Source organism: Gobio gobio (genome assembly GCF_949357685.1).
Source record: "Gobio gobio genome assembly, chromosome: 8".
Classification (NCBI taxonomy): Eukaryota; Metazoa; Chordata; class Actinopteri; order Cypriniformes; family Gobionidae; genus Gobio; species Gobio gobio.
Window position 1 is genome coordinate 32,255,230 of NC_137114.1, and position 13,918 is coordinate 32,269,147.

The 13,918-nt window shown below is 39.3% G+C and overlaps 1 protein-coding gene across 16 annotated transcripts in view; it reads right to left on the bottom strand.

Annotated features, from left to right (window-relative positions):
* Window positions 1-265: 265 nt before the first annotated feature.
* myo18ab (myosin XVIIIA b) overlaps window positions 266-13,918 on the bottom strand; it is a 107,123-nt gene continuing 93,470 nt past the window's right edge. For 7 of the 16 annotated variants that reach the window (XM_079824565.1, XM_079824578.1, XM_079824579.1 and 4 more), the window contains 6 exons: window positions 13,198-13,383; window positions 12,026-12,165; window positions 11,300-11,344; window positions 6,910-7,032; window positions 4,621-6,103; window positions 266-2,213 (listed from right to left, as the gene is read on the bottom strand). In XM_079824565.1, coding sequence (XP_079680691.1) covers window positions 4,633-6,103; window positions 6,910-7,032; window positions 11,300-11,344; window positions 12,026-12,165; window positions 13,198-13,383 — 1,965 coding nt within the window. In that variant the 3' untranslated portion in view covers window positions 266-2,213; window positions 4,621-4,632. The remainder of the gene's footprint in view (window positions 2,214-4,620; window positions 6,104-6,909; window positions 7,033-11,299; window positions 11,345-12,025; window positions 12,166-13,197; window positions 13,384-13,918) is intronic. The other 9 variants (XM_079824570.1, XM_079824567.1, XM_079824566.1 and 6 more) reach the window with 4 other exon arrangements.

The following is a 13,918-nucleotide window of genomic DNA, read 5'->3' on the forward strand; positions in this document are numbered from 1 at the left end:
ACAGCAATGATGGTTTCGGTTTTCAAAACAATGGGACATATTTGAAAAATGCTTTTATTGCGATAAATATATTATTTTTAGGATAAACCCCTTTATGTATTGTTTAAACATTATTTTTGGAAATCTATTTGGTGCCACTAATGGTTCAAAAAATATACACTGCAGCTTTAAAATGTAAGACAATGGTGTGTTGAACATGCCAAAAGTCTGATATTTAAAAAAAAATAAAAAGATGAATTATGAAATAAGCATATTGAAACATGTCTAAAACAATCACCAACATTTATTTACAATATATTAAACTGTAATGCAAAATTTGTACTTATATCAAGTGGTCATTTATTCAATAAAGAAAATAAACATTAGCTATTTTGAGAGCTAAAATGAATCATACAGATATTTATATATTTTTATATTAATGTGTACAGCCAGCAAATGTTATGTATCTTGAAGCAATGTGATTTAATTCGCCAGAGACATCTTTTTTTTCCCATATTAAAATCAATATTGACTGCATAGAAAAGAGGATAAAGTGGTTGACCTTTGCAGAGGGTCTATAAAACTAATACACATGTAAAATACACAAGCTGTCTCCCTTTAAAAATCAAAGAGAAGCAATGAGATCCTTTCATTGCTATTATGCTGTTGTTTTATATTTTGGCAGCTTCGCTCAATCCATCAATGCTAGATCATAAATACTACAATGAAAGCAGAACACCAAAACAACAACGGAAGGCAACGACGGAAATCGGAGGGGTGCGTGTCCGACTGTCCGTACGGGTTCAAGTGAGTCTCAAAGCCATTAGGTAAGGCCAAAAAAATACTGATGAATCCAATGTGACGACATGCTGTAGGGAAGCTGGGATTTCACAGTATCGGTTCTGTCTCCATCTTGAGCTTCGGGTTGCATCACATCAGCACGAAAAGCAACTTTGAAGCGGTTTGTTTATCTAGTATCAGTGGAGTTGGGTGAGAAATTACCACAATGCCCCATATACCCAAGAATATAGGCATTCCTTTGGGAAATCCAGACATCTACGATAACCAAAACAAACAAAAAAAGCCTGAGAACAACAACGACCACAAGAAAGTGTGGGGGAAAAAACGCTGAGCCATATAACACCTACTATGAGCAAGCACTTAGTTAATAGAGTCAGAACAGAAAAAGACAAGGCATATTATGGAAAAAAGGCTTTGAGAGTCCAGACCTGAACACCCCAAACCACTGCTCACTTCTCGTATCATTGACCTGATCACCTTTTTTCCTCTAGTCTACATATAAAAGTAAAGACCGTGAGGAAAAATGGGCTCTATTTTCATCGCAAGGCATGGCTTCCTCTCTCACTTATTCGAGCAAAAAACATGAATCCTTCACTGTATGAAAGCGAAGAGGCAGAGAAAGATACAAAAAAAAAAACATGCGTGTAGAGATGGAAAGGAAGTGGTCTTAAATCAGTCCCACCTCAACTCCTCCTCTGACTTAAAAGTCAAGAACGAAAAACTCGTTTGCTCACGTACCCAAAACAAGAGCTTTTTTTTTTTTTTTGGTAATACAATATTTTCTTTGCCTTTTTTTCTCTTGGTTTTCTTTTCTTTTAAATCCAACAAAACAGTAAAACCCAGGCATTTCTCGTTTACATAATGCGATGTATCTTTGGCTCAGCCCATGCAAGAGGCTGGAGCACGTTGCCCCAAGCAATAACCATTTACGGAATCCTGACCGGGGTGAGAATGCAAGCACAGCATTTGCTTATTTAGAAAGGAAGAGGAAGAATGTCAGAAGTAAAAGCACACAAACAGGAAAGAGTCAACAGTGCCGTGATTCGTGATGCTGTACAAACCCTTTAAAGCTCTAAACACAAAGCACATGTAAAATAATAATACTAAGAACAAGTCGAAAGAAATGAGGGGTATATCTTTGCCAGAGTGCGTCCCATCATGCTCCTCCTCGCTGAAATCCTCTCATCTGGATGCAAGTTTATGGAAGACACTGATTTGAACTCAAAAGTCTTCCTTTCTGTGAAAGTGAGTGCATGTGAAAGTGTGTGCGCGGAGGCGGCTACGCAGTGGCCTCGCCATCGCTGTCGTTCAGGTAGCTGCTGCGTTTGTAGCGGGAGCGGTAGGTGCTTCGGCCCGCGCTCCCTTCCTCTTTTTCTTCTTCCTCTTCCTCGTCAGATCTGTCAAGGCAGAAGCGTCTGCGGCTGGAGGGTGGGCTGGAGGGGGGAGATAAAAAAAAGCTTTGATTAGGATCAGCATGTGGAAAGAGGGACCAAAGAGGATAATCTCTGAAGGAATGTTGGCCTATCAAACTTATTTCATTTAGAATGTGGGGTAATAATATTTAACAGATCCTAGAATTCAGTATCATCTTTGGTGATGCGTTAGTGGTGCAATACACACAAATCACATCCAAATCACACCAGGTGGAGTGCCATGAAACATCACCTTATCGGATAATTGTTAGTGAAGTTGTACAAGCAAACAACAGTTTCATTAGGTTACTAAATTACCATTAGATCAACACTAAAAGGAAAAAAAAAAATACCATGTTGGATGAGCATCAATATTAAAATGGCCGATAATTATTTTCATGGTATGGCCGATAACTGATACATGGTTGAAATTCGATAACATTGTTCAAATTTGATAATATATTGTCTAAATGATTAAAAAAATTAAAGAAAACTCCAATAAATAAGTGAATTTAGGCATCACAGCATTATAATGTAAAATATGATAAAATGGATATTCAATTTGAGATTCGCTAAAGAATACATTTAACAGTGTTAAATTAATTGATTCATTAACTTTAGATAACAGCAAAGGTTATCTAAAAGTAAAAAAGTGGGAAATGCGTATGAACCATTAAATATCTATTATCGACCAATAGCGGCAAAGCAAAATCATGATAATAATTTAAATCGGAAAATAACCAATATAGTACCGATATATTATGAACAGTGTTGGGTAAGATACTCTAAAAGAGTAATTAATTACATCTTCAATAGTGTAATTAGATTACTGTACAAATTACTCTCTCCAAAAAGTATTTAATTACTAATTACTTTCTAAATCTAATATGAACCTCGACTAGTGATTCAAGGATAGACATTAATTCAAATAAATAATATGTGACCATGGACCACAAAACCGTCATAAGTCGCACTGGTATATTCGTGGCAATAGCCAACAATACATAGTATAGGTCAAAATAATCGATTTTTTCTTTTATGCCAAAAATCATTACGATATTAAGTAAAGAACATGTTCCATGAAGATATTTTGTAAATTTCCTACCGTAAATATATAATTTTTTTTATTATTATTAGTAATATGCATTGCTAAGGACTTCATTTGGGCAACTTCTCAATATTTAGATTTTTTTGGACCCTCAGATTCCAGATTTTCAAATAGTTGCATCTCAGCCAAATATTGTCCTATCCTAACAAACCATACATTAATTATTCAGCTTTCAGATGATAAATAAATCTCAATTTCAAAAAGTTGACCCTTGTGTCTGGTTTTGTGGTCCAGGGTCACAAATAAAACTGACCAAAGTATTACAAATGTGAGAAGGTTACATAAAATCATGCATTTAAAAGTTAGGCTTTAAATGTTGATGTTAATTCCACTGTTGTATTATATATGATTGTTCTACAGTCTCTAAAAAGTATTTAGTTCAATTACATCAGAAGTAACTGTAATTAAATTACAGAAAAAAAATAAGAGTAATCCCTTACTTTACATTTCCATGGGGAAAGTAATTAAATTACAGTAACTAATTACTTAGTAACTAGTTACACCCAACACTGATTATGAATCCTCGTACTGACAGTACTGGGTGGATACAGAAGCGTTTGCATAGTCAAGACAGTACAGAGTTGAATGCAGATAAAGTCTTTAAAATATCTACTGCTATAAAAATCTATGGTTCATTTTAAAACAACCTGTAATATTCTTGGTGTCTACTCATAATCTTATCAGTGAATTAACATATAAATGAACTGTGTCCTTTAATTATACAAGAGCAAGTAGAGAGATGTAGAGAAAGCATGAAAACCTCACCCTCTTTAAAAAGTCAACGCTAACTTTGTGTCACAGAGTCTTATCTTCCCTTTGTCATAATAATACAAACTTCAGGTTAATTGCTGGCAAGCAGTCCTAATCGATTTTCTGTTTAATTACGTCTAAGACCGGAGAAAGAATTTCAAAATGACTTTAGTTACACCACTGTTGTATTGAAATCACAAAAACATTTCAGTGAATGATATAGAACAGTGCTTCTCAACCAGGGGGCCGGGACCCACTAGGGATGCGCCAAAAAGTCTTACAATTATTTAAATTTAGTTATTTTAACAAATTCTTTATGAAAATGGTAAGCAACATAGGAGGGGTTTCTAGTATTGGCCTTAAAGACAAAAAGGTTGAGAACCACTGTTATAGATACAAAAATGACTGAAAATGTGTGTGTGAGTAAGAAAGTGAAAAACACAGTGTAAAGAAAAAGTAAAGTAATGGTAAAGTGCAATGAAAGATATCACAGTACTGAGGTACTTGAGTATTTAAGGATTAGTTTAACACCATGCTTGTAGCATTCCTTCACTCCACACCAAGTATCACCTACTGCCATCTTTAGTCACTGTCAGGCCTGTACAGGTACTTCATCATGAGATTGTCTACTTTCTTCTTCCTCTTCTTCTCTTCTTTCTTAGACCTTGGCGGAACTCCTTCAGAGGGGCCTTCAGGCTCTAGCTCGTCCTCAGAGCCTGAGGCCTGCCTGCCAGGGGCTTTCTTGATACTGCTGGAGCTTCTGTAAGAAATAGTGGATGCTCCTGAACTGGAGTCCGACTCTGTGCTAGACTCAGAATCCGAGGATGAGGAGGAAGATGAAGACTCTTTCCTGGACTTCTTCTTGGATTTCTTGCCCTTCTTCTTGGAGCTCTTCTTTGTGCGGTTGTCGTCAGAGCTGTCCGATTCTGAGCTGTGGCTTTTCTTCTTCTTACTCTTGCCCTTTTTGCTGTGGCTGCTGCGTGTGCTGGATCTACTGCTGGATCTACTGCTGGAACGCATGAAGTCCACGGCTGAAGCAGAGCGGCGGAGGCTTGAGGAGCGGCCACTGTCTCTGCCAGACCTAGAGCTGCTGACGCTCTTCTTTTCATCCTCAACCTCGCCCGGCTTATCTTTCTCCGCTTCAGAGTCTTCCAAGCTGGTGCGCTTGAACTTAATGGGTTTGAAGCTCAAAACTTCATTGATGGCAGCCTCCAGGTCAGGGTCAAGGTAGTTGCGGTGACTGACTGGCTTGACATCTGAGATGTCTGGTGGGCTGGAGTCAGTGGTCCGGGCTTGCGGAGGCATGGAGAAGCTTCGGCCAGAGGTGGAGTGAGGGCTGTAAGCGCTGGAGCGAGCCTCGCTGAATGCTATGCTTCGGGCGTCATCATCCACATCAAATTCACTGAGGCGACAGCTACGAGACAGTGACATGCGGGAGTCGGCACGACTCATGCCGCCTGGGCTGCGGCAACTCAGGCTGGGGCTGACGGCTGAACTGTATTCACTCTGGCGATCGTCGAGACGAGGCATGCTCCGACGCCGGCTTACCGAACTCATGTGACTCACGCTGGAAATAGCATCGTCATCTAGATCCATCGCAGTACGACAGGTGGAAACCCGGCTCGGGGCTATAGACGACACAACCGACTCCTTATCAAAATCAGACCAGCGGCTCTCCATGCCCTTCCTTGCCCGACTGGCTGCCTCCGAGTAGGCCTGAGAGATGACAGAACCCCGATCGTCAAGATCATCTCCTGCCTTTCTCCAGGAGCTGACAGAGTAGGAGTCATCCTCAGCTTCTTGCTTGGCTTTGTTCTTGCGGAAGCAGGAGAGGTCCTGGGAATCGGATTGTTCTTTGAGAGTGTTGAGGAGCGAACTCTCGTCTCCCTTGCCTCCTATGGAGTCCTTCATGTTGGAGCGCTTCCTGTAGCTGAGGGAACTCATGACCGATACAGGCCTGCTGGGTTCTAATTCTTTACCTTTGCCATTGTCTTTCCATTCTTTACCCTCTTCCCACTCTTTTCCCTCCTTTCCGTCAACATTTACAGCATATCTAGATGGAGGGGCAGAGAGGGTGTGCACAGCGTAGAAAGACAAACAGATGGAGGGAGGAGAGGATAGAGATGGAAATATGAGAATGAAAATTAGAAAAAACATGAATAAAAACTTAAAAGATGACTGACACCCAAAAGGAGAAATAGCAGTAGAGGTATATCCAAGCGGACAGGGCAGAATATAGATGAAAGTTTGACAGCAGAGAATACAAGGCACTTAAGACAGATTATAAAGCTTCTGTGATTCAAAATCAATAGTTAATCCATAAGCTCAGGTATCTACATATAAATGTAGACATAAAGATCCTTTTAGCCGGAAATATTTTAGGGAATTGCACAAAAACTGGTAATGACACTGACTATAATTCCTAGCAGGATGATTTATACTAGTTAGAGTGCATCTTACAGATATAACTGAAATGATCAAAATGATGACTACATAGTTCTTAAAAGGCACACAAACCTCAAGAGCCAAACTTAAATCTTCTAGTAAAAAGAATAAACAGGGGAAAAAAAGTGTCCACTGGTGGGAAGACCTATTCATCTTCAGCAGAAAGGCACAGGTAGGCATGCCAACTGGCCAGTGGGCACATCCATTAATCTGCCTGTGAAGCCATTCCCTTCTATTGAAGCCTCTGTAATCAAACTGCTGACAATGGGGAGAATAAGCTAGACAATACCAACAGAAAAGTCCCTTGGCGCTAGCTAATTAGCTTTTCCAAACACCTTTTTCTAGCTTGCTGCATTGGGTTTCGGTTAAACCATTCTGTGGGGTAACAGAGGGAAATGGGATTGCAGTACTGACCTTGAGCTCTTCAGACTACCATCATCTGACAGATTCTTGGCAGAGCCCTTGTTTTTGGACAGCCATGACTTCACCCCATCAACACGGTCCTCCACCTCAGAGTCGGTATCGGAGGCGCCCTCACTGTGCAAGAAGAGGAGATGGGATATCAACAAAATGAACAATCCGAATCTGTACATAAACGGTGTTAGTAAGAGGAACAGAGGGTTTTGCGGTGGAGACACAACAGTGCAGATACATGCGCCTGATCTCTAGTAACCTGGAAAAGGCCTTTGTGTTAGTAAGTCAGATTCATAGTCCAACAACAATATCCTGCAGCGAGCTGGCTCTGTATAATGTGTGAGGCATCCAAAAGGGTGAGGTCAGTACAACTCCAAGCCAAACCAGAAGAAAGGAGAGCGTTGAAAAGAGAAAACCATTCAGACTGTAGCTAAGCAGACAATAGCTCTGTTCCAAAACCTAGGTGGCTGCCTATGCAGGCAGCATTTTGAGGGACCATCGACCCACTTCCAATTCGAAGGTGCTCAAAAAAAGGCAACTTAAAATGCCTAATTTTAGCCAACTATAAGGCAGCATATCATAGAAGGCAATCCCACAATGCATTGCGACAAGCTTCTTTAATGCTGAAATAAAGTGTAATTAAACATTCTACCCATAATTTGTTTGCTATGTATTTTTATGCTAATTAGACCATCGTTCTGTTAGCTTAGCAACATGCTAACACCAAATCAAAATCAACCATGAGACAAATATGTTGGTAATAGTTGCCAATTTAAAGCACACCAAATCAGTAATTGATAAAATTGCATAATGGGGCCTGTGCCTTGCCTGAGCTAATCTCTTTAGTTACCTTTTATTATAAAAAAATACTGATATTTATAACTGAACAAAAACCGAATTAGGAATAATAGGTAGTGCAAAGCTTGTGAAAGATCCTTACTTAACAAAAGGAAATGCTGTAGGCTAATATAGCCTTCGACGACCATGTTAAAGAACTGCATGACGGAACGGGCTATTTTAGGACTGCAATTAACTTGGTTCACCATGCTAGCAATACCATGCATATCTGGATACAAATGGGTTTGGTAGGGAAGTGTTGCGCTGTCAATAAGAACGAGTAAACACAGGCCGAACGTCCCTGGGAGCAGATGCATTAACACCTCACACAGAAAGCAGCACTGTGAATCCCAGCCCTGTTTGCTCATTTCTCTGGACCAGATAAAACCATTGAATTTATGTTTGGCTGGATTTGCAAGTCAATGCTTCCCTGCCTCTTTAGATTAGTCTTATCCTTTACTTATCGCAAAGCACACCGCACTGAATAACTATGAATTGCCCTTCAAGGACCTAGAGAGCTAAAACATCTCCAAATATGCACAAGAGAAGACCTTTAGAGAAGATTTTGTGACTATGAACTACGCCTTTTTCACAATTTTGTTTCCATTTAAATTGTAATAATCATAGTTATTGTCCTCCAGCACTGCAGGAGTCAAATATCTCCCAATGAAATTATACAACATACAGTAGCTCATTATCCCAGGCATAGAAAGAAGGTTAACTCTGAAGCAGCAGCTGCTTTTCTCTGACATTAGAGTTCCGGTCTGCTTAGCTCTCCGTTTGTGGTATTATGCATATGAGAATATTATATATGCATGGACCCACGAGATAGCACAGATGTCACTAAACACTAACTGTACACTCACAGTCAGGGTGCTGGAGAGAGTCTAAATCAGAAGATCTGATACACTAAAGCGAATACACTCGGTACAAAAGAATTTGTTGTCAAATGAGTAACGCTCTGACGATATGGGTAGGCAACTTACGAGTGTCAGAGTGTGTATTTCTTCAAGAGCCCTTTTGGCTCTTGTGTAAGCCCCAGCGCCCTGGAGGTAAACTGAGGTGAGAACGTTGTGTGAATAAGCCTTGAGCTCTGCTAGCCGGCCCATCACTAAACAGTGGGACAGCAGGGTCTTTGTAATGAAGCGCTAATGCAAAATGTCACACACAATTTATGTCCTTGACCATATACCATTAGTTAAGCTGCACCTAAGCCCAGGGGAACAAACAAACAACACAGTGAGGGAGGAGAGACATTAATTGTCTGTGACAACGTGCCTCCATTGGCTGTACATCTCTGTTACAGGCTATTACATTTATCATTAGCACCTACAGAACTCTCTCAACCCTTCTATTTTCCTCCCTAGTCTCTGTCTCTCTACACTGTTTTCTTTCTCTATCCCCACTCGCTCTTCTTGACCCGTAAATGGGCAAATTTTGACTTTTATATAGTGCAACAGTTTCTGGGCTTCAGTTCAGCTCTGACTATTTCTTTACTAATTAAAGAGAAATTATAGAAAAACTCTAGAAATGTCTATAATCTTTAGGATAAATATAAAAGAAAAAAGGAAGTTATTTACCCTCATGTCATTCCAAAACCATGACTTTCTTCTGTGAAATACACATTTTTCATGGCCACACTTTTGACAAAATAGAAAGATATTTTTGAAAAAATTAACAATACTTGAAATATTTGTGACTTATTGCAAACAATTTGATTAATTAATCACTTAATGATAGAAATGTTAAACTGACTGAGAGCTCTACTTGAATATACCTAATGTTAAAAAAAAATCAATTGACACCAAATTCCTCGTCGCACACAAGTCTGACATCTATCTACACCAGGGTTATTATTGTTATCAAAAACAAATTATTAGAATTCTATTATTATTATAATTAATACAACTATTATAAAAAAATTTGTTAACTGAAATACAGCTGAAATAAAACAAATATATGAAAAACTTAAGCTAAATGAAAATACGTAAAAAAAATAATAAAAATGGCAAAAAGCACATAATATTTCTGAAAATATAAAATATAAACTAAAAATATAACAATAAAAGCTCATTATAAAGATTTAATAAAACTATAACATATAAATAATATTAAAATAACCCTCACTCTGCACAATATACTTGTGTGTTTAATGACACTTACAGGTAGTCACTAAGACACAAAACCTTCCTATCACTGATTAACCAATCTTCATAAATATTTCAAATAATTCATGATATATTGTAAACAAAGTTTCAAAATGATGTCACTGAATACAATATACAAGTAATGCTCATAAGAGGGAATGTGGAATAACTCCCCTAATTATAGCTCCTTTCAAAATATCTACTCTTCTCATTTGTCATTCGTTATGCCCCGTCTATTCTCTCATTTGCTCTGGGAAAATCAGAATAATAGGTTCTCTACTAGTGCTCTGCACTAAGGTTTGTATTTAGCTAACAATCCTCTCAGCTAACAAGTCTCATTTACAACAATGCAACATGAACTCCCCAATAAAATGATCCGACCAGAAGGCTCAACATCTCTGCATGAAGTCTGTGAATCCAAACAAACATTTCTGGAACATATCCATCTAAACCTGATAAGTAATGCACAGACTGTCCATTAGCTTTTAATACTTTCTCACATGATGTAATAAGTGGTGCTTAGAGCTTAAGGGTTTTTAGAACTGGAAAACGCTCTAAGTGGTGTACAGTGCAGACCAAGGACTATTGACAGGGGAATGAAATGGCTTGACGCCAATGGCTGGTACTTTGTTGTAGGCCATTGCCAGATGAGTTGGGTGGCTTTTTGTAGGACATTTGAGGGTTATTCATTATTTAGCCCTCATGGTTGAAAGATTGATGAGGAACACGCCTTTCTATCCTGCCTTAAGAGGCTGCTAAGTCCCAAGAACAGAAGTGTGAATTATTCAAAAGAGTGAGAGAGAGAAAGAGAGGTAAAGGAAGGCTGAGAAGGGAGGGGGGGGGCAGAGCAACCCCCTCGCAGATGTTTGTACAAGGCCCTGCAGCATCCAACAAGTCTGCATGTGGAACCTTCTGGCTCTCGAGTTAGACAGCCAGGGGATCGCCCATGGTCTGGACCCTGCGGACATGTAACTACACCTGACCTGCACTCATAATGGTTCTTACCCGTCACTGGACGCCAGTCCCACAGATGAAGCATAAAGTATCCAAAGGTTCAGTGTTACAAATCAGGGGGTTACAAATCAGTGTTATCGCCTCTGGGGAGGGTAAATGATCAGGAACCATGCTTGGCTTGGAAAAAGCATGCAGTTTGTAGTATGCATACATTATGAGACATTGTGCATAAATAGGAGAAAACCATATTTGTGATGTTAGTTGTCATGCCCGGAAGGGTGATGCAGTATAAACATGATGCTTCCAATCTTTTCTTGAGTCTAAATCGAGATTTACAATACAGAATATTGCCTATTCGGTATTACATTTCTCAAAAATCACTGCATGTTTACTGCATCATCTTCCTATGAGGGCAAAGGAGAATCAAAATATATCAAACTTTAACTCCTCACAGCTTGTTCTTTCGTTTCTGATACTTAGTCACCATGTCTTGTAAACTGGAGGTAGGAGGGGAATGAAACAGAAACACATAAAAAACAAGAAGCAGAAATAAGTGAGTTTAAAATGGAAACTAAATAAACATGAAAAGAACAACTGTATGGAAAATAAAAACAAGAAGTCATGGTCTTAAAAGCACAGCTTGTGATTGAATATTTATCATATCTGGTGTAAAAGGTTTCTAGGCTAGCGCTACAAATTGCTCAAGATGTTTACCCAGAAAGCTGACCTTTTTCTAACTTCTGCTCTGCGTACGCTTACGGAGTGTGAGCGCGGCGCTATTTACTGTTATTAGGATGACTGGAATTCTTCCACGCACATAAGCAAGCAAATAAACTAAGCTCAGTAAGGTGTGGGTCACTAAGAGAAGCAGAGCGATGCAGAATGAGGGTGAACGGAGATGACTTCCTCTGACAGATGAGACCAAGTACATAAAAAAGAAGCTCCAAATTATGTGCGGCAGTTTTCAAGGCATAAATATTTAAGAGAGTGTGAATAAGAGATGACTGAGACTGAGACTGGCTCACTGATTGCCATCTCCAAAAGCTCAGTGAACAGCGCATTCATCCAGATACTGTCTTCCCTCTCCTTCTATCTCTTTTTTTTACCCACTTATGCACATGGAGAAGCTCTCCTGAGGTCTGCATTAAATAAAGAGCCCTCAGAGCAGCAAGTGTTACCTGTTGATGAGATCCTCATTGTCGTCACTCTCCATCTCATCCTCGATAGCAGCCTGGAGGTCTCCAATCCTCTTGAAGGCCAGCTTGAGGTCTGCCTGGAGACTCTGGTTGGCTGCTTCCAAACTCTCAATATCCATTTCCTAAAGAAACAGGGTTCAATTTACAGCCCAACTAAGGAGGTACTCATTTCTGCCTTTTTCTTTACATTTAGATTACGTCATCTAATGCTCACCTAATGTTAATATTTAAAAACATTATTCATTTATATAATAACACTGTCAAATGTAATCTTCAGTAAATCTCAAAATGAATATCCATTTTACTTACTGTACATTATAATGTTGGAATGCCTAAATTCACTTTTTTTGTAAACAAAATAAAATAGAATTTTAATACGGACAATTGATCAGTTGTTGGGGACAAAATAAAAAACAATTGCAACTAGTCTGTATTAGCCAGAATGTATGTATGCATGCTTTGTGCACAGGTTCCCTAATATTATATGTCTGAATTGATTAAATAAAATTCTGCATTAACCAGCCATGGTGGCCGTGGGCCAAAAAGTTTTTTTTCTGACCCTGACCCTGACCCATGAGGTCAAGCAATAATGTCAGTAGTCCTATTCATACCAATGGGGTTTAGGTCTGGACTTGAAGGCCAATCAATTTCTCTCTCACCTCATGTCATGTTGGAAGAGAAAAGAGACTTCCTAAAACTGCTGCACACCATTTTTTTATGTCATTGTTTGGTGTAATATTAAAATCTGTCTGGAATTAAGAGGTTTAATCAAACCAGATAATCAAAAGGGGCGTCCACATTTAGTACAATTTGTGCTTTAATCATTTGCCTAAAGGGATAGCTCACCCAAACATGTAAATTCTGTTGTCATTTACTCACTCTCATGTTGTTCCAAACCTGTATGACTTACTTTCTTCAATGGATTGTTTTTTTTAATGGGTCATATAGTGGAAGTCAATAGGCTTCAATATTATTTTGTTCCCAACGTTTTTCTAAATATATTCTTTAATGTTCCACAGAAGGAAGTCAAATCAGTTTGGAATGACATGAGGGTGAGAAAATGATGACATAACTTTCATTTTTGGGTGCACTATCCCTTTAAGCCACTTCAGAATGAGAACATCAGTGAAGTAGAACAGCAGATCAGCCCTCACCAGCTCGTGTTTCTTGCGGCTGGCTTCAGCTTCCTTCTTGGCCAGCTCGGCCATCTCCTCCTTGACGTCTCGAATCTGCCTGAGGAGACGCTTGTTCTGCTCTTTCTCCCGGTTCTCACTGGCACTGCGTTGGTCTCGTTCCTCAGTCAACTTCTCAAGATTCTCTTTCAGCCTCGCTACAAGACTCTGAAGAAGATGTAATCACTTATTTACCACATATATGCAGCAATAACATGCATCTCTTACGTGTTTCTGAAGCCACTGTGGTTGTTTATCACATACAGCAAGTCTAGCGCTGAAATAATGCAAGATTGTCAAGCTATGCATATGGTGTGAAACTCCAAATAACTTCCATAGCAACTTTTCTGTGATTTTTCACACCAAAGGTGGGCTGCACTGGCATGGAAACAGAAATAACTAAATATTAGGAAAACAGAGATTCTTTACAGCTACGGATGGCATGGTTTAAACAAGCTGCCCCTAGAGATAACATTGCCCAAGCCTGCGCTGAGTTGCGTCTAACAAATCAGTAATAATAACTCTTTTTAAAGGGCTTCTGTTGACAGATTTTGCTGTGGGCGCAGTAGACGTTTGTAATTTGTGCAGAGTGCCAATTGTAATTCTGCAGGTGAGCAGGAGCACCCAACAGAGATGAACGATGAAGAGGACTGGCTGGTGGAAAATGTCACTTAAGGAGCAAAAAATCCATCAAACCAAACAA